The sequence below is a fragment of the Perna viridis genome, chromosome 7 (genome assembly GCF_037379345.1).
Source record: "Perna viridis isolate PV_CMFRI_1.1 ecotype Kerala chromosome 7, ASM3737934v1, whole genome shotgun sequence".
Taxonomy (NCBI): Eukaryota; Metazoa; Mollusca; class Bivalvia; order Mytilida; family Mytilidae; genus Perna; species Perna viridis.
In genome coordinates this window covers 735,360-757,682 of record NC_142451.1, presented here as the reverse complement: position 1 = coordinate 757,682, position 22,323 = coordinate 735,360, and the positions used below count along the sequence as shown (strand labels likewise).

Below are 22,323 nucleotides of genomic sequence, written 5' to 3'. Positions count from 1 at the left end.
TAATATATTTTGTAATGTCTTAATTTCTATATAAATATAAAGTACTTGAAATTGACAAATAATTTGAGAGCTCCTTACCTTAGCAATGTTCTAAATCTCTATTATATCACCAATGTATGTACAATACTATCTAATTTGTCATGGTAAGAGAGTCAATAAAAAAGGCACTTCCCAATATGTATATCAATTATCATGCATGGAGCGTCTAATTCACACCCATCATCAAGTGGCCAGAAAATAATACACGCCACAATCAATACAAATTCTAATATGGAGAAATCTCTGAAGACATCTAGATTAAGTTAGCCATGACAGAACTTGATAGATTAAGAATTAGTCGAGATTAGAGAACAAAAGTGGGCTAACTTAAATAAATACTGAGGGAGATTAGGAAAATAAACTGTTCTAAAGAGAACTAAACAGGTGCTGGCATGAACAATCTCATTTATCTAATGGAAGTTTTACAGTTGTAAATATTGCACCCTGCAACTATCAATAAAAACACCTTCATTTAATGAGATATGAATTCCACTGCATTAGTCATATAGATTTTAAAGGCTCAATATCCAATGCCTGTTATTAACAGATAATTATGACACTGATACATGTACAATGTACTATATAATCATTAATGTGATCAAATCTGTTTAAATTACAAAGTTACAATTATACTGCCTTATACATTTATTTTTACTTTCTTGCTGTCAAAAAAATATATGGATGAAAGAAAAAATTCAGTATGTTTATACTGGTGAGTAACAAATTGATGCATAAAGTGTCTATAGCTTTTTTCTCGCCTTCATTTTGTTGACAGAATACCAATTAAAACAAGGAATAGAAAACAGATCAAACCAAGTGTACTGTATCTGACAGCACTTAAAGAATTTCTATATCAACATTCTCTCTAGAAGTTATTATCAACATGTCGCCTCCAACTGTTTTCCTAACCAATGAAAACATACAACATCTAAATCTTAATGTGTTTTTGTTCGTGGGCTGCCTAGTACCTGGAAAATAGCTACTTCATAAATTTAATAGAAAGGAGGTTCTTTTAAGGTTGTTGATGAAGCAAAACATAGCTATTAAAAAGCTTTCTGTATACTGAATACATAGTTACTGTATAACTATGACCCAATATTTGACCTATGAACTGAAGTTCAAAAGTGATTTTGATTTTTCTATTAGGAAATAGATGTATGATCCATACTTCTATGGTATACACGAGTTCATTGAAAAATGATGCATTACCAGTCAAGAATGTACTGATACCAATTTTACTGCACCAAATCAAATGTCACAACACTAATGTCAGTTTCACAGTACTAAATATAATGCCATCACACTAATGTCACTTCATTCAATCAAATGCCATAACACCAATGTCACAGTACTAAATCAAAGTTCATAACACAAATGTGGCAGCACCAAATCAAACATCATTATATGTCACTATTAAATCAAATGCCATTCAACTTATATCTCAGTATTAAATGTCATTACACTAATGTCAAAGAACTAAATCAAATGCCATAACACAAGTCACAGAACTACATCAAATGTCATTACACTAATGTCAAAGAACTAAATCAAATGCCATAACACAAGTCACAGAACTATATCACATGTCATTACACTAATGTCACAGAACTAAATCAAATGCCATAACACAAGTCACAGAACTACATCAAATGTCATTACACTAATGTCACAGAACTAAATCAAATGCCATAACACAAGTCACAGAACTACATCAAATGTCATTACACTAATGTCAAAGAACTTAATGAAATGCCATAACACAAGTCACAGAACTATATCACATGTCATTACACTAATGTCACAGTACTTAATGAAATTTCAGTACACTAATGCTACACTCGATTGTCATTAAACTTATGTCAATGTAATAAATCAAACTTCATCACACTAACGTCCCTGTATAAAGCAAAATACCATTACACTGATGTCTCAATGCTAAACCAAGTTTTATCAATGTCACTGAACCAAATACAAATGTCACTATTTCAAGTGTGATGCCATTCATAAACAAGTAGTTGTGATCTTCTCTTGTTGTTTACCCCTAGACCCATTTTTTATAGTCGAAATACCTTTTGTTTTAGGAGAGACAAGTACTTCTAGACCCTTTCCTTTATAGTCTAAATCCCTTTTGTTTTAGGAGGGACAAGTACTTCTAGACCCTTTCCTTTATAGTTAAAATCCCTTTTGTTTTAGGGGGAAGTAGTTACAATTTTTTTGGGTTATTTGTCCTTTTAGATCCCCTTGTTTACGTGTCCTTGACTAAAGTTGATATACTTTTTGTTAGAGGGGAGAAGTTACAATTGTTTTTTTGCCCTTTTAGACCCCCTTTTTTATGATCCCTTGATTTAAGTTGATATTCTTTGCTACATTCCATTTATTGATTATTGAAAGAATAAAAAACTTGATAGAAATAATAATAAACAGCCATAAATCTGTTGTAGAACAATTACACCATAATTCAATTTCCAGCAGATAATTTAGTAATGATCTTTATTGATAAAGGAGAAATCTCATCAACTGAAGTATTCAGTATACAGAGTATTAATCTGAAGGTAGAAATCAGCCAGGATTAGACATGAAGGAAACTTGAAAAACACACAAATCAAAGATTTTTATCCCCAGTTTTTGTTTTGTTTTGTTTTTTGTTTGTTTTTTGGTTTTGTTTTATTAGTTTGTTAAAAATCAAGATAGATGAAACAAAATGAGCTGTAATAGTATAATACTTGTATGAGCAGCTGATTGAACCATTTTTTTTACCAATATTTGTTTTAACAAAACTTTCCTAGCAAGTTTTCATAAACTAACCTGAATCTACACTTTACACAACTATACTAGCCCACAATAATAAAAACTGCATGTCATTTCTCATAAAAGTAATAGGTTCAGGATAGTGGCAAAGGCAAACAATGGGTTGCAAGAGACAGAACCCAGTTTGACAATGAAGAACCTGATGTAAATTAAACAAAGGTAATAAAAGGCATAACCTTTAAAAGCTTAACACAGTGATCATAAACTTTGACCTACAACCTAATAAGACAAATGGTTAAGGTTTAAGTTTCATAAAAAGACTTTATTAGTATATACCAGATTTGGATAAGATCTTTACAGTTTAACTGTGACTTGAATTTACAAGGGTGTTACTGATGGAAGGACAGACAACCTTAGTTACCTTGGACGAAAATCACAAGTATCTGATATTTTAAGCTGAACAGAAAACATGATGATGAACTTCTTTTAGAAAGTCCTGTTATTAAGATATAAACCCGAAATGTTTGGTAGGATACAATATTAGTAGATTGGTTTTGTTTCTGGAAAAGATAAAACGAAAACACACAATTCAGTGGTGTAGCATCCAAATCTTGATTGGTATGGTCAGAACCATGCCTTGCTAGGGGATTCTCGGGCAGTTGTGAAAAACCCTATTTTACAATACTTGTGACAAAAACTTTAGGTACAGCATGCCCTACCAATGACAATTATTAGTAAGGCCCTACCTGTACCTGCCATACCAGGTATTGTAAATACAAAAATATACAACTTTTATTCTCAGCTGGTATTCAGCATGTCACCCTACTTTTTTTCTGTTTACATTATAGAGCTATTTTTAGTCTGTACTGTTTTGTCAATATGAAACTCAGGCAAGAAAGTTGTAAAGAAGAAAGAAGGCAATCAGCAAGTAATAACACTGTATACAGATAAAACATAAAAAACCTCAAAAAAACTCCCTGACAATAGATAATACTGTCATTGTATATCTTCCTCATTCATCATCTTATAGAGAGACTGTATGATAATACATTCATCATTAGAGAACATTCAAATTCTTACAACCTATGTAGTCTACTAAAAATAAACCAGTTTCAGTGAATATCAGGAATTAAATCAAACATAGAGATAACATTTGGATGATATAAAGTAACAGTAACTAAACTACATTTATAAATTGTAAACTTTGGTATTGGACTATTGGCTTGAACTAAAGTCTTAAGAATGTTCATTTTTTTGTTGTTTCAGTAAACAAGTAAGTATGGGGCACAATAGACAAATATAATCCTCTTTGAGGTGCAGCTTGCCAAGAATGGACACATCATTCAAGCTTGTTTACAGCTTGCCAAGTATGGACACACCATTCCAGCTTGTTTACTGCTTGCAAAGGATGGACACGCCATTCAAGCTTGTTTACATCTTGCCAAGGATGGACACACCATTCAAGCTTGTTTACAGCTTGCCAAGTATGGACACACCTTTCAAGCTGGTTTACAGCCAGTAAAGTTTAGACACACCATTCAAGCTTACTCAAAGTTTGCCAAGTTTGGACACTTCATTCAAGCTTGTTTACATCTGGCCAAGGATGGACACACCATTCAAGCTTGATAAAGCTTTAAATTTGGAATGTGATTAAGTTTTTAAACATATTAGATTTTCCAATTAGGACCCACTTAAACTAAGATTATTTTGTACAAAAACAAAATGTGTTATTGACAATGACTAGGCTGACAATGATGATGACTAACAACCATATACAAATGTTAGGCTGACAAAGATGATGACTAACAACCATATATGAAATTGTAAGGTATCAAATTGTATACAAAAACCTCTAAATTTCAAAAAGATTACAATTACTCTAAGTCTTTGATTTAACAAAACATTTTATATACCAATATACTATCTGAAGATATATCATTACTCCATGGCCCTGAATGGAAGCAATTCTCTTTAGTGGCATAGTACATTGAACTATAAACAAAACATTCTATACGATTCTAAATCAATTGTATATCCTTTGACAGTTAGGCTAAGAATATCTTGGTTAGGTATTTGCTTTCATCCTTCATCAAACTGAAGCAGATACCACACTTAGCAGTTTTACCAATACAAAATTGTCTGGGTTCCAATCTTGATATTGTTTTTGATAACACTGTGATCCCAGTATCTATGACAGTTTGTAAAATATCTGACAAGAATACAATACCTAGCTGAGATAATTTAACGTTTTCCTATATATTTTTGTACCAAGCAATTTCACAAGTTAGCCAAAGTTCCATGGATATAATTACAATATATAGCTTTAACTTTCAGCCTTTTAACCATCTCACAAACACAATCTTCTCTCAGGCTAAGAAAAAAAGAGAAACAATCAAAGGTCTTAAGTAATTTTTCATGTTCTAGAATGTATTAGAATATTCTTAAAGGATTTTGATCTGATTGTATTGACGAACTCTATGACTGGAAGGAAAATCATGTCAAATTACATGTAAAGGAGCAGTCATTCTCAATGATGAAGCACATAATTTGAAAGCAACTCTGAATAAAAATAAACACAGAAACATAAAGATCACAGGGCTGTGGAATATAGTATAATTTAGGTACACCCTATGAATATGAAGTCCCTTCGTACACTTTAACTAGTATATACATGTATATAGATGATCAAGTTCTACAGGGAATTTTTACTACATTGAAGTGTAATTTTCTTCAGTTAAAATGTAGTGTTAATTATTTCAGTAACATCTGTGTCTTTTGTCATCCATACTATGTTCATCATACATGACATGGAGTGACATGTGTTACACACATTGATTTTATTTACTATATGCCTCTTTAAATGTTTGATCTGGGAGAACAATGCTCCAATTCTTGTCCTTTTAATTGGGAAGTTTTTGTTTGACCACAAATGTGTACAATGCAACATATTGAGCATGACGAAATAGTACATACAAAAGGCTTGCAATCCTTTACAGTCAAGGGCATTAACTTCATTCTATTAAAGAATCATTTTTAGCAAAGAATAAATTCAGAAATAAATCTGTTTAAAAGAAAATCAAGAGTACTTAAAAAAAAAAAAAAGAATTTTACATCAACAGAATAAATTATTAAGTTAGACATGTTAAAGAGAAATACTAAAATAATATAGTATATAAATTGAAAGAAATGTGTTCAAATAAGAAACAAAGAACATTCATATCACAATGGATAAGTGTAGTCTAAATCCTTCTCTTCTAAATGAAAGAAAATTGAACCTGAATGACTGAATGCATAAAACAAGGTAAAACAATTGTTGTCTTAGAACAGGGATACTCCACATTGTGTTGGTGGGTATTTTTATGTCAATGCCATAAAAACAGGCTGTACAGTATTTACAGAGAGGTGAACTTTCATCTAGAAATGATGTAAAGTTTGTCCTGAACTATGCCAGTCTTAACTTTCAACTTGAACTGTTACAAAGTTTGTACCAAACTGTGCCATAGTTTTAACTTTCATCTGTGTTTAATCAAACCTTGTACTGAGCTATGCCATAGTTTTAAATTTTACCTTGTAATATTACATGCTATTACAAGTGGAAGGTACTCATCTGTGCCAAAAGGTGTTTGCAGAACTAAGGAACATTTCTTTTGACAAGACAGTATGCCAGTTACTGAGATCTATATTGTTATTTTCACATTTTATCATTATTTATTATGTAATATATAACAGTTAGAATTCCTATAAATAAGAAAACACATATAATGCCAAGATTACAAATATGTTCAGATTGAAGTAAGAAATAGAATCAAATGTTAAGGAGAATAATCCCATAACTATAACCCATCAATATATTCTTAGTTTAATGAGTAAACCCATCAAGATGTACCATAAGTAAAGGAGAAAACCGATCACCCGCAGGTTAAGTACAATAACCCATCATTTCATCCTCAAGGAGAAGAGGGAACCTCCAAATATACCAATGTGATGGAAGTTATGTTGTGATTTGAGCAGAAAACATTAAACTGTAGTTCAAGTTGAGCATAATAAATCAAATATAAAGTATAGTCCATAGTTAATGGTTTTGTGCTAATTGTTTATTTTAATTGAGACCAACATTATTACAGACTTGTAACTTTTTTTGCTCAGCTTTATTTCCTAAGAATTTAAATAAAACTCTAGAACTAATTTATACCAAAAATTGTTTAGTTACATGTATTCTTTTATAAATGACATTTAAGATTTTCTTTTTCAAAATCCCAATTAATAGTGCAAAAAAATTAAATAAATAATGAGTGAGAGGGGACAAAAACTTTTCCTTTTAATTTTGAAGTTTAACAACACATACCTGTTCAACAGTGTTTCATTGAGAAATTTTCCGATCCTTGGCTAAAAAATCTATTCAATAACTTATTATACAGTTAAATGATTTGTATCCACACCACTAAGTTAAAAACTATTATGTATTCAATTTTACAGCATCCTGAAGTTAAAATCCAATCAGATGTTTAGACACAGATATTGACAGTCAGTATTGTCAAAACGCACAGGTGATATTGATTAAACCCTTGATTGTTTCTGGATAGGATACATGTTTTACTGTTCCATACTACATTACCAAGTGTAATTCCATGATATAACAATATCATATAAAAACATGTTACGAGGTGAACCAAGTCTGTTGTTTTAGTATACATCTACATAAAGATCAGGCAAAATAAGATTCATAAAGAAAGGAGGGATTGCAATCTGCCAGACTGCTTTATAAATTAATTCATTGACTAATTCCTTCATTGGGTTTATTGAGTTAATGATATTTTCACATTTAAATAAGTTCTGCATGCTTAACTTACAGTCACTTTAAAAAATGTTCCAACTAAATTCAATTTAAAATACTACTGGTACTTGTTTTAGTCAAATCTTTTTTTAACTTGTAAAACAAAAATGAAGTGTCAGGTTATGATAGTTAAAAGTTTTGAATAGAATTGTACATGACATTTAGAGAGTGATATTTAAAACTAAACAGAGTGAGTACAATAAGAAGATTAATTGATCAACAAAACCAACAAAAGACACAACCAAGTGTTAAGCAGCACTCCAGCTAAGAATCATGCAAAATGTGATTCATGGGTAAAAAGCCTACATATTATTATTTTTGATATTTTGTCTGAATTGCCATAGTATACAGAAACTCATGTTCATATAACCTGTGTTCTTAGGTGATAAAAATTATATAGAATGCACTGTAGATTTGAAAATTAAGGGAGATAACTCTATAAATGACACTCAAATACAATAGAATCTATTGGATTTTCAATGTTGATTATCTCCTAAGAGCAGGCAGATTTTAATGAATAATTACACATTTCATAGTATTGACCAATAAAACAACTTAATTACAAAAATAAAAATATGTAGCCTTTTTTGGGGTGTATCATATTTTTCAGATTTTGCATGATTCTTACAACGACAGCTACTTATATAGTCTTTAATCATATAGACCTACAACTATTTGTTCTTTAATCAAATAAAACATTCATATAAATGTGTGTATAGTTTGTAGTATTTATTCTGATTATTTGGTATTACAGTAAATGAATAGGGACATGTTATTTGTTTTCTAATGTCAGGCCCTTGACTAGGTGTAGTAGTAGTGGTTCTTACTATAGTATGCAACAATAGCTTGAGTAAAATGTAAAATGAATTAATGTAAATAAAACTGTTCGTTTTTTACTGTTTGGTCAATTTACATTATTTTCTGATGTTTCATACTTAAGACTAATATATATTTAATATTATTTTCACTGTGACAATAAATGCAAAGAGCCCCGTGCAGGTCCGGGTGTTAAAAGAATAGGCCTGCAGCAGCGCTGAGCTTGTCGTATAAGGCGACTAAATGGTGCTCAGAAACCTAGCCGGGGGCTAGGCGCTCTGCCCACAGAGCAACTGGGATGTGTGCCCCAGGTGGTGGAATGGGGTACCCCTGGCATGTTACATGCTGGGGTTGTCAGGCTATAATATGGAAAACCTGACCGCAAACCATTATGGTGCACCGTGTTGGGAAAGATGCCACGTTCCTCGCACGTTAAAGAACCCTGCTGTGGTATTCGATAGGAGTAGGAACCTTTGCGCTCCGCCACAGGAGGCTAAATTGCCCGACGTTACCCATCCCCCTTTTTTCCAGTGGCAATAAAAATTTGTCGACCCTATTATCCTTGTGACCTACCTTTTTTTTTCATTTCATGTTCATTTTATCATCCATTTCATGTTCATTGTCTGAATATAGCTGAAATATTGCTGCTTGGATGTTAAACCCTAACAAACAAAAACAAAATAAATGCAAAGTAATTTTTTTTTTAGCTTAAAACAAAAAACAAAAAAAAACCAGAATGTTTGTCCCACCTTTAAATTAATGCTATAATAGCCTTTTTACATGTCCAAGAACGCCAATAAACAGAATGCAATTGTAACAGACATACCTAGGCTTCATGACTTTTATCAATAACTAGCTCAGGGCAGCTTAAGTGCAGTGAGCTACCTCTTCACAGACCAGTGTTTAGTAGTTTTCTGTCTCAGTAAAATGTTGATGTTGTAAGTTGTTTAAGTTTATTTTAAAAGTTTTAAAAATGTGGATTGTTATTTTCCCATGTAAAAATTTCAAAGAATTTATCAAGAAAATTCTAAATCTGAACACAATATATTTGGAAAAATAACATACTTTATGCAAAATAAACAATTTTTAAAGTGAATTAATTTTCTATTTTGCATGATTCCCAACCAGCTACAAAAAAAAAGACCTAAATATGAAAAAAATTGACAAGGTCAAGTTTGGACAAAGGGAGGTAATTCATTTTATTTCAGGAAATTGTTTTATCCAGTTCAAAAACTAAAGTCCCTGCTGCTAATGTTATATCTAAATGAGTAAGGGTAGTTTTTGGCCCTATTTAAGATCTTGTTAGATTTCTTTATTAGATCTTGAGTTAGTGTTTGACACAAAAGAGTAGACAAACATGATCTGTTATCCATCAAACAGTCACTCACTAAAGTCATCAGCACAAACAGCTGTTACAGAGTGAAACGGAGACAAAATGACAGTAAAACTGTTGTAATTTTCTTGTTTTTACCCTTATATTGCCATTTGCTATACAGACTTTCCATTATTTCCACTATTCCTTCAGTTCAGTAATTTTGCTATTATCCCTTATGATAGCTGACTAACTGATAATAGTTCAGTCAGAGCCAAAGAATAAATCAAGTTAATTCCATGTATCTTAAAGAAGAACTTCAAAGATCTGATATTTTATAATATGGTATGACTGCTAAGTGGCAAAAGCTAGTTGCTATAAATACAACAAATTAAATACTTTTGCCAATAATAATAACCATTTCATCTGAGAGTTCTACAGGTCAAGATAAATACAAAATAATTTAACATGTAAATTTGATGATGGAAGAATTGGTTTGGTTTTTTTTGTCTACATCAATCATATCAATTAACAGCTCATAAACATTTTCCTACAAATTAAAGGTGTTATTAAAAGTTACTGTTGAGGGTTTGGTACAATAATTCATCATTTTGACATATAATAAGCAATGTGCCTCTGTTAAAGGGAGATTAAGATGCAAAAACCTGGTATTTACAAGAACAGACGCCAAATATCTCATATTAACAAACCTAAGGCCACATATAGATAGTTATTGGAATCTAGAGTTTTCAAATTTCTTTGCATCAATATTTACAGCACAACATTTATTAATCTACTTATAAACTGTAATTCTATATCTGTCTTCAGTTATTAGTGGATTAATACAAAATGAATTAACTTTTTTGACAAACTTAATGTTGACTTTGTAAACAATAAAGCAGTTCAAAACTGATTTCAAAGCATTTTTAAAATGCCAGTCTAAACAGGTACATTAGATGGACAGTGAATGTATGTTTGATAGTAATAAGGCCAGAACAAATAATATGTCTATTTCCTGTCACCCTACCTACCCTTTTTGTTTTACTCACCCTAATCATTTCTTGTCATTTTGGCTCAAGAACTTTTAAAGTCTTGATTGTTTCCCCATCAATTCAATGTAAAATGTGTTTGAAAAATAAAATAAAAAGTATATTAAAAAGTTTCAGAGGATTTGAACTTTGAAAACTGGTCAATTTAAAACAAAAACTGCCTCTGGATGCCATCTTAATCAGATGCAGAAGATTCATTTGTATAGGTCATCACTGTAAGGTATACACCAATTACATGACTGCTTTGTCTAAAGGTTTCTGAGATAAAGTACAGAATGTTATACACAACAAATTGTGATGACTCTGTAAAGTAATGGCCTTGGTTAACATGAAACTCTGATATGGTAACAGACCTCATAACAGTAATATACATTAGTCTGATTTCTGTCCAACTGAGAATGAAAAAAAAATGTTTAACTTTAGTCTATCATATTTGTTACCATAGCAATACCAGAATTAATAAGTTTTATTCAGGTTGTTTTGGATATTGCTCCCTGCAGAGAAGTTTATTTCTGCGTCTGCATGTGATTTTCCAATAAACTATACAAGTGTACAAATTCCTAAACCAACAAGACACACATGCAATCACCATTACAAGAAACTTACCCGTACTGTATTCTGTATTGAAAATCTCTAACATGGCTGACTGAGCAGCAGCCATCTTTGGTGACACTTACCCGTACAGTATTCTGTATTGAAGATCTCTAACAGGGCTAACTGGGCAGCAGCCATCTTTGCTGATTTCTTATTATTTCCTGTCCCTTCAAACACTATGCCTTTAACATTGACACCAATGGTAAACTCTTTAACCTTGTCCTTGGTGACCTCAGATATAAGGTCATATTTGAGACCTTGGATTAGCTCATTGAGATACATAACAGGATGTTTGTCTGTCTGTTTTGGTTTCTGTTTCTCTTCAGTTTCTGGTGTGATCTCCATCTCTGCTTCTTGTCTGGTATCAGAAGGGATTTCTGATAGCTGATCATTAGTAACCTTGACCTCCCTCGCAGCTCCCTGTTTGTCATTCTCCATAACTGCTGGACCTGAAGAAAGCATTACAAAGAAATAGTATGAAGTAATTGAATCAAATCCTCTCCTGAACATCTTAGACAAATATGAGCAAAAGTGGATTTAGTTCAGAATTTCACTTTTGCTCATATTTGTGTATCAAGACAGACCTTTGTTTATGAGGAAAATTTTGTCAAATTAGCAATCATTTTAAGTAAATTAGGTCACAAATCAACAATAATTGTACTGATTAGGACATTATTAAAAGTTTCATGTATAACTACATGTACTAACAAGTAATATTCAGTGAAGTATCATCAACACTAATTCATTCAAACAAACCTCAACTAAAAGTGTTAAGGTAAAAATTCCATAAACTTTAAATAATCAACCAATTTTCATCATATAATAAAAAAATATACTTAATTCTATCAGCAATAATAAGTTTATCAAAATACTTCATTTCAAGTACAGAATGGATCAAGTTAAACAGTCATAATCACAAATATTATACCATATGCTTTCCAGTTTTTTTTTCTTAAATTCTTCTTTAGGAATCAGGAACAAAGTTGTTATCAAGGACCTTACAGACAAATGTACAGTGAACAAGACTAAACCAACATAAAGTAGTAATATGGTGAGCAAATTTACAAAAATGACACCCCCCTACTGCTCTTGTGTTTTAAACTTGTAAAACTATTAGAATGGACAATCCCTCCTTGCAAGCAGCCAACAATATTTATCTTCCATCTTAACCCTTTGGATTAAATATCTCTCATTGAAAGCATATGTATGACCATCTAATGAAATTATAAAATTATAAACTTTCTTACAAGAGAAGTGGACAGAAGGTCAAACAGCCAAACAGGGTTGATTCCTCTATACCCCCACATCTCAAAATTACTTTGGTTGCGATGAGTATAAATAGGGGAAAAAAAGATCAATCATTACCGGTAATCTTTCAAAGTTTGTGGAATGGGAGTAGATAATTCAAATTTGTGTCTTCTTTAGAAAAAAAGATACAGTTTCAAAGTTATAATAATAATTTTCATAGAGAAAACAAATTAATTTGACAAATTGTTTGTACTATCCCCAAACTTTGTTTGCAGGGGGTAAAATTATCACCATATTTTGCCAACAAGGGCAAATTTTTTTCACTTGCATTGGCTGATGGAAAATTATGAATCCTTACACTTTCACTTTGAATGAAGTTCTGCCTATTTTACATACACATGTATATTAAAATTCTAGAATTTTTTGAAAATTATTCCTTTCCCTGAATCATTTTAGCATAAAAATCCCTTTCCCATAATACAAATGAATGCAAAAAACTGTAAATTCCACTTTCACTGGGTAAAAATGTACCTGCCACGGTGACAGGAAATGGGAATCATTAGAACACTGTATTAGAATATCTACAAAAATTAATAGGTAAGATTTTAAGTTTCATGTAAATTCTAGAAAAAGAATAAATGTGTGACTATAGCAAAATATAAGTTATCAATAAAGTGATAATTGTGGCAAGCATATGATATGATGTTTAAAGATTATTTGGAGCACAACTTGAACCCATTACATACCCATTCAAATGTACAATATTTTGATAGATGGCAATAGAAATGGTCTAAGTTATGTCTTTATATTGTAAATGGAACGAACTTCACCAGCATCAAAAACACTCCATCTGACCAAAAGGAAGAACACTTCATAATAATATTATGAAGAACCATTAAATTGTTCATATAAGTCAAAGAGTTTATCAGCATATCTACATGGTCTTAAAGAGCTTTTTCCAAAGGCAAGTCTCTAATAAAATTTCTCAAAAAGTGCTCCAGTCCATACTTTCCTGAAAGGTGAAATTTGTAGTATAACACTCCTTAAAGGGATTTTTGGAATAATTCTTCACAGTAAAGACAAACTCCTACAGAAACTTTTATGTTTTCTTTTCCTGTACTCATTATTATTATCTAATTACAGACTGACATCTTTTTTCTAAATAATTCTTCTGGTTTTTACTTGGAAAAAATTTAGAACTCCCAGAATTTTTAAAAGTAAAGTAATATAAGAAAATAACTCTATAAAACTACAAGACAAAGCCTTAACACTCTTTGAATGTTTTATAAAGTATTCTTCATCTTGTCCTTTCAGGCAGGGATTTTGATGCTGCTGTTTCATTATCAACACCATGGCAATATAACTTATGACCATCACTTGTGGCAGGCTGTTGCCATAGTGACTCACCGACATCCTACTTAGTCAGAATTCTTTAATAACCTTCAATGACAGCGAGAAAGGTCTCTGAAAGTTACATAATAGTTCATGACAGTTTGACAACAAATTTCTCCTTCATTCATAAAAACAAACATCATTTAAAAAATGCTACTAACAGATTTGTAATCTGTTCTGTTCCTGCCTTTAAATCAGATGTGTACATTGTAATTGTAACAGATTATTGAAGCGTAAACAATTGGACAATTCACATAAAATCCAAGGAAATGCTGCTACATCTAACTTAATCAAATCTAATCTCTCATTTGTATAAAAACAAATACAATAAATAAATATAAAGCAAACCATTTGATTGAAATGATAAAATATTAGTAATCTAAAAAGCAATTAATAAAATAAAGTGAAAATAAAAATTTTATGGCACATGTATTACATGTATTAAGTGGTAGACCTGGCTTGGCAAATGGATGAAAGAACATATTTAAGTCAAAATATTGGAATATTCTAATATCAAAAGTTCAAATGAATTAAAAATAATTGTCAGGTATTAAAAACCCCATTTTTCTTAAAATTTCTACTTTCAACAGTTATTCATTTTTACTTTTCACAGACAATACATGTACATATTTTGAAAAATTAAGATGACAGAAATTAAAGTTGTATTTTGGAAAGTCACAACATTTATATTTTGCCTCTAACTACATGATAAGCAGAATGGCTTTTGTTATTTTCAGGGTTTGGCAATGGTTGTACTTTAGATTAAAAAGAACGGTGTGAAAAGTTTGACAATGGTTACGATTACATTATACATGTATTCCTGCAAAATTCATGACATTCTTCAGGCCCCAAAAGTTATACAGCTCTGAATCAATTCACAAGTCTTAATTAACAAATTGCTTTAATCTGAACTAAATCAAACTTAAAATAAGTCTAAATTTATGTTAACAGATTAACGTAAGCTCCTTTACTTCCATCCAGTCCAAGTTTGAATTGAACATAAAGCAAACAATGGGTTTCTCATAATTTTAATAGATTTTCACACCTCTTGACCAACAAGGGAAAAATATTTCTTCACTCTAAAGATTTTCGAGTTCTCAGACATTGATTGGTTGAAATACAAAGGGGTGATTGAATGTTGTGTTATTGTGACACATTGTCTACAAAATCTCATTGGTCCAAAGCAATGTTGTGACGTTTCTTATGTTGTTCTCCTGTAACAACTGGCTTTGTCATAAACAGATGATAGCTAAACCAGTCCACAATGACACTGATGCCAAATGTCAAGCAGCTAATTGTATAGTTTTTGTTTTGAAAAATTAAGAGAAACAATTTACAACTTAAGCTCGTTGACTATAAAATTTCTTACATCTAAACATACTCAAGAAATAATTTTTTGTATCTTTAATATCTCAGCAAGCCTTGAAATATTAAAAGTATGAAAATCTACTTCTCTCTATGTGAGAAATTTTGTAATCAAACTCCCTATTGTTACAAACTCTACATTTACCACTATCAAAACAAGTTAATGTCATTATATAGTTTTAATTGCTGTTACATTTTTTGTTAATAAACAATTCTGCATAGCTTTACTTCTTTAGAAAGCTTATACCTTAACTTTCGTGATCAATATAATGTCTTCTAACCCATTAGACTATTGGGCCTTATATCGTCTGAATATAGCTGAAATATTGCTGCTCGGACGTTAAACCCCAACAAACAAACAAACTTAAAACTATAGATATCCATGTATTCACACTTGTGGACAACATTGATGAAAACAACTTTCTCGAATTCTACTACTGTGAATTCATTGAACCTTTGACAGCTGGACCATAGAATCATTCCAAGGGCTTTCAAAATAATTGGTGGACAACCTTTCCAACAGTACAATAATAAATAGATCACAGGAGCTGGACATAGGATATTGATCAGATTTCAGGAGCCTGAAATCTCATCAATAAATGCTGGAAACAGGATTTTGATCAGATTTCAAGCTCCTGTGTACAAGTTCGAAGTATTTTATTTTTCCAATCATGGGCCCACAGGGAAAATGACAAAACTTATTTATGATTAAATGCACAGATGCATGCTTAAAGACAAGTTAAGAAACACAATATATATACGAGGGTTTTGTTCAATCATGTACAATTTTACCATGTCAAACAACAAATGATCATTCATATGATAGTGTAATTTGTCAGGCAGTGAGACCAGGGAATCAGACATGCAGAAAAACTATATATAATGTATTGTTTTCTGCATAGGGAAGCTTATAAAATAAACTGATAGTCCAGATAATCATGATGATCGCTGAAGAATTTTTAACTGACGTTTATACCTCAATAAGGGAGCCTCCAAAGGCGGCATAATCATTTGGACTAATTAAACAATAAAATAATCAATATTGAAATTCTTCCTGTTTTCTAGTGTTGACACTAATATGGGGTCCTCACTGCCTAAATTGGCGAGCACTGTGAGCTTTACCATACATGTACTGTCTGTGCGAGAGTCGTAAAAATAAAGGGCATTACAAAGAAGGGTGGTCTACCCGAATGAAAATATTTTTATTTATATTTAAACAGCAAGCGAAATCAATATTTCTATTTGAAAATCTGTCTTGTTAATTAATGGGGGAGTTTTTTTTCAATAAATGAATAACTTGAAATTTGTTTTCCCAAATTCCAAACCAATACCCTCTTTCCCCTCACTCTCAAAATGGTCGATAACTTTATAGCACTTCGCAATACTTCACATTTTCTATCCCTTAAAGGCGTCCCTAGCAACAACCATTTCCATTTTGGCCAGTCAGATCAATGTGTACAGATAACGGAAATATTATAGTTCTCCACGGATGGTGGGAATATTTTACACATATCATGTGATGTAAACAAAATTCAGATGACAGCTGCAAATTTCAAACAAGAAAATGATTGCCTTTCATATCTTAGAAGAACTATGCTTCAATTTTGATTATATAATCGGAGTTATATTTTTTCCAAGGTGGGTTAGGTTTTTAACAACAGCGACAGTGGAACAGTGGAGACATACGTACATCCACATGTTTCCCGAACTTTAATAAAAAAAACATCATATTCACTTCTTTTAAAAAGTAAAAAGAAATAGAGAAAGACTCAAAAATTATCAAAAAAGATGAATTTATTTTTACTGAAACGTAATCTTAACCCATGTATTTTTATGTTTGGTTTAAGGAAGAGTAATCAAGGGAACCAAGGTTATAGCGGTAATCAAAAGAATGTAATCCAGGGAAAAAGACCAGACATGGAAAACAGACATTATACACAACAAAGAATATAAATAATAAAGTAACTAAAATCATACATACAAAGTAACAAAAGCAAATGAGCTACTCGGACACCACTAAAAACTGGGAGCATGGACCAGGTGCACTGGTAGGATAAGCGTTCTCTGCTTTTCTAGAAACACCTGCCGAGCTGCTCAAAAAAAGTCAAGTCCAGGGTAACAAGGAAAGGAAAACTATGACCTGTTGAATAAATTAGTTTTCATGGTGCAGATTGATACACCATAACGATCCACGAGTTCATGATGACGACCATAAAACTTCTGTAGTGATGACTTCAATCTTGTAGCAATATAACCCTGTTCCAGAAGCCTACTTGTTAAGAGTTCTAGCATGATACAAAAAGTCTGTGTAGTTTCTGCAAGCTCTGGCATAATGTATGAGTTGTGATATGAACACTCCATACGCAGGTGCTGAAGGGATGTTGCCACAGATGAAAGGAAAGTTGACAATTCTTAATGAAAAGTCATCACCTTTGTCGTAAAGTTTGGTCAATAGTTTTCCTTTACCAACGATTTCTAAGTGTAGGTCAAGATATGTGGCTGACTTCACAGTGTCTGTAGTATCCTTTAAGTTCTTTGGGGTAGATGCAATGTATCAAATCCCCGAAATTAGGATTGTTTAAAGATAATATGTCATCTATATAGCAGAAACTGAGATTAAAGGATCTAGCCAAACAATATTCTTTCTTTCTGATCAGATCAGCTAAAAAGTCAGCCTCATATGAATGAAGGAATTGGTCAGCAAGTAAAGGAGAACAATTTGTTCCCATTGGAATGCCGACCGTTTGTTGAAAAACATGTCCAACAAACTGGACAAATATGTGGACGATTAAAAATTCTAGCATTTTGTAAACATTTTCCTCTGTATATTTGGAAGATGATTTGGAATTATTTCTTACAAAATATGAGGAATCTCTACCAAGAACTATATATTTGTATCTAGGTGTACCATCTTTTTTGGAAAAACAATGATGTATAATGTTTTTAAGTTGGGACTTTAACTGAATATGGGGAATAGAAGTATACAGTGTTGAAAAATCAGAGGTTTTAATGCTATTATATTCAGATAATAGTCTTGAACTGATTGTCTCCAAAAGATCTTTCGAATTTTTCAGGATCCACACTGAATTAATAGCGAGCACCGCTAAGCAGTGTGAGCTCTACCATTATTACGTGTACATTCTAAATTTCCCTTAAGGTTCCCCAATATACTAACGAAAAAAAGTCATGTCCCGGAAGTAACAAAAAGTGACTGTCCTCACGGAGAAAATTCATCATTTCCTTCAGTCAAACAAATAAAAAATATAGATTAAGATTACGTTTCAGTAAAAATAGATTCATCTTTTCTGATAGTTTTCAAGTCTTTTCTAATTTGTCTTACTCTTTTAAAGAAGTGAATGTTATGTTTACAAAAACTTCGGGAAAAACCACGTGGATGTATACGTACGTGTATCTCCGCTGTTCCACTGTTGCTGTTGTCAAGAACCTAACCCACCTCTGGAAAAAAATATAACTCCTATTATTTTATCAAAATCAAAGCATAGCTTTTCTATGATAGGAAAGGCAATCATTTTCTTGTTTGGAATTTGCAACTATCGTCTGAATTTTTTTTACGTCACGATATGTGTAAAATATTCCCACCATCCGTGGAGAACTGTAATATTTGCGGTATCTGTACACATTGATCTGACAGGCCAAAACTGAAATTGATGTTGCTAGGGACACTTTTGAGGGACAGAAAATGTAAAGTATTGCAAGGTACTATAAAGTTATTGACCATTTTGAGAGCAAGGGGAAAAGAGGGTATGGGATTGGAATTTTGGGGGAAAAATTGTTCAAGTTATTCATTTATTGAAATAAAAAATCCCCCATTAATTAACAAGACATATTTTCAAATAGAAATATTGATTTTGCTTGCTGTTTAAATATAAATAAAAATACTGCACTTGCGAAGCAAAAATTTTCATCCGGGTTGCTCCCCCCTTTGTAATGTCCATTATTATTTTTACGAGTCTCGCACAGACAGTACATATATGGTAAAGTTCACGGTGCTTGCTGATATAGGCAATGCCTACCCCATATTACCACTATGGGAGTTACAAGTGTTGTGGTAGGACTGGAGACCTCTTTGACAGTTGTGAGTATAAAAGTTAAGTTTAGAAAGAGGTTTGGTGGTACATTTTGCAGATCCAGCATTGAAACAGTGTTTGTATGGATTCTTGTGGAGTTCAGGAATCCAGTACAGACGGTAAATCACAATCATCATCCTTGGTAAACAGACTAAAAGAGGATAGCACATATTTATGGTTTTCCACAATCTCTTCTTTGGAGAGTGCGGTAGAAGGAACCAATGAATTTTCTCCACAAGGATAGTCGCTTTTAGTTACATCCGGGGCATGACTTTTTTTCGTTAGTATACAGTATTTGGGAACCTTAAGGGAAATTTAGATAGTACATGTAATACTAATAACGTAGAGCGCACAACGCTTCGCGGTGCTCGCTATAAGTTGTTTATCTGCATAAATAAGAGAATGAAAATTAAGTAAATCGCTAAAGTTAATGATATCTACTGTAGATCTATATATAAAACAAAATTATTCCATGACACTGACTTTTGTCGCCTTCAGATGAAGAAATTACTGTGTATTTCACGACTGCACAACAAAATATTCTAACAGGGGTATTATACTATAGGGGAGAGAAACCCATTATAAAAGGTGTGGAAGATTTTTTGGGTATTTAGTTACACCAATTGTGAAACGGACCTTTTTACTTGACTGACTTGAGTACTTTATCATTACTATCTGACGAGATAGTATAGACAAAAAATTCGCCGTTCTAACAGCCTGTGACATAGACTGGTTATAAATATACATTTCATGCTTCTTTACATGAATAAGGATTTTATTTTAATCAATACATATGACAAATGCAAAGATAGCTGTCAATATTCCTATTTTTTATGCCTGGTCGTTCAATTATTTGATTTTTTGTATATACTTCCCGAAGTGGTTATTTTTCATGCCTGGTCATTCAAATATTTGATTTTTTGTATATACTTCGCAAAGAGGTTTTGTTCTTTCAGTTGTTACAGTCTGGCATTGAATTAAAAATTGGATGATTATATACGTAAACTAAATGAATTGAATGTATTTGGATGCAGGGATTCTGAAATGCCCCTGCATCACAATACATTTCATTCATTTATTTTGTTCATATAAACATCCAATTAATTCAGCATCAAGTTTTTTAAAAAAAGAAATAATTTGATCATGTAACTTTTACACTAATTTTGGAACTCAATTGCATATTTAACCCAATAAGACATGGACTTTATATTCCTAATAGTAAGTATTATATAGTCGCTGAATAAAGTTATATACAACCTCAGAATTTCGCTGAGTCCATGATTGAGGTATTTCGGCTTTAACGGGACCAATATGGGTAAAAATCAATGACATCTTTATTGAGAAGTTGTGAAGGATATGATAACAGTTTTAAGTGTACTTCTTGAAGACTACTAGATTTTTCTTTTTTTTTTGTGAGCACATTTTGTTTTTGTTTCAGTTTATGTAGTATAAACAGGCTCTTTTCCTTTGTTATTCATTTGTGTCTTTATTTCCTCATTAAGATGTAATGCAAATACCTTAAACAATCAAATACAAACTAAAGATGTAATCAGAAAGTCAACATGAAAAAAAAAAAAAAAACAACATTGAAGAGTACACAGGTTAAATGATGCATATATATACATATATGCATGCATATGCATAGTATATATGTAAGTTTTATTAGGTGCTTTCTGCATTAGCGTTTGCCCCGGAACTCAATAAAGCATACATGTAAAGTTGACTTGATTATTTTCCTTTTAAAATAAACTCTTGTAGTGTTAAAAAGATTTTTTTAAAGTTTGCTTTAAAATAAGTATCATGATTACACCAAGATTCACATCACGGGGTCCGTCAATTAATACTTGTCATGTCTAATACACATGTAGTCACTGACCAGGCTAAAATTCATTCATAAATATATATTTAACTTTTATATTTATTCAGATATAAAACTTTATCACAAATATGTCAACGGTATGGCGAGTTAATGCCAAAGTTCATCTTCCTCCACTTAAGATCTGAAACACAGAAAATTAGTTTAATCAGTGTTAAGTTTGAAATCACTCAATCATACATATCTACATTCAGATATGTCACAATGCATCAGTCTACATCATGGAAAAAAGTTTAACTGACTTAGTCACTTACTTAATCATTTATGATGATGTAGTCCTGGTCATCTAACTGCATTTATTAACAATACCTCTAAATTAAATGTGAACATATCAAATGGTATTATGCAATATTTTGATATGCAAAATTATCAGTAGTACTACATGATTTGACACTTAAAACATTTTACTAAAGATCAAAAATATATATTGTCCATATAAATGTAAATAATAAAACTATAACATTATGGTTTTTACATTATTGTTCAAAGTAATTCATTCACGACCACTCAGACAGACAACTCTGTCTGAGCGGAAGGAATTAATTGCCACACAAACAAAGGGGACAATTTGTAAACAAACACAAAATACGTTGATTTTTACTGACGGTTTTAAAACGACCAAATTAAGTAGTAACACATTTCTATACAGTTAAGAAGCAATGGATATTGTTACGAAAGTGAAATTATACGAATATATTCAATGTTATTCCAAAATTTCTTTTCCGACAAAATTTGTCGTTGGAACTCTCCATTACTCCCCATTATAACTAAAAATTCAACTGTTGATTTCGGTAATACGCTTCATTGTACAGCTATAAAAAATAAATAGCCAAAATCTGTAGGCACATATAAATTTTCGTTTACAAAATGAGCCTGATATATGCATGAAGTTAAGAGAAATCACACTTTTACCTCACCATTCTACACCTACTTATCGATCCGCCATCTTGGTATCCTGGGTT

At 31.8% G+C, this 22,323-nt stretch overlaps 1 protein-coding gene across 8 annotated transcripts in view; it reads right to left on the bottom strand.

Annotated features, from left to right (window-relative positions):
• The window catches only part of LOC148610870 (double-stranded RNA-specific editase 1-like), a 41,829-nt gene extending 19,522 nt beyond the window's left edge, over positions 1 to 22,307 (bottom strand). The window contains exons 1-3 of one of the 8 annotated variants that reach the window (XM_088590706.1): positions 19,969 to 20,059; positions 14,048 to 14,104; positions 11,476 to 11,841 (exon numbers count right to left, since the gene is read on the bottom strand). In XM_088590706.1, the coding sequence (XP_088446832.1) occupies positions 11,476 to 11,830 (355 nt within the window). In that variant the 5' untranslated portion in view covers positions 11,831 to 11,841; positions 14,048 to 14,104; positions 19,969 to 20,059. Of the gene's footprint in view, positions 1 to 78; positions 300 to 5,099; positions 5,159 to 7,132; positions 7,431 to 9,010; positions 9,039 to 11,475; positions 11,842 to 14,047; positions 14,105 to 19,968; positions 20,076 to 22,273 lie in introns of those variants that run through there. The other 7 variants (XM_088590707.1, XM_088590708.1, XM_088590705.1 and 4 more) reach the window with 7 other exon arrangements.
• Between the last annotated feature and the right edge of the window lie 16 nt (positions 22,308 to 22,323).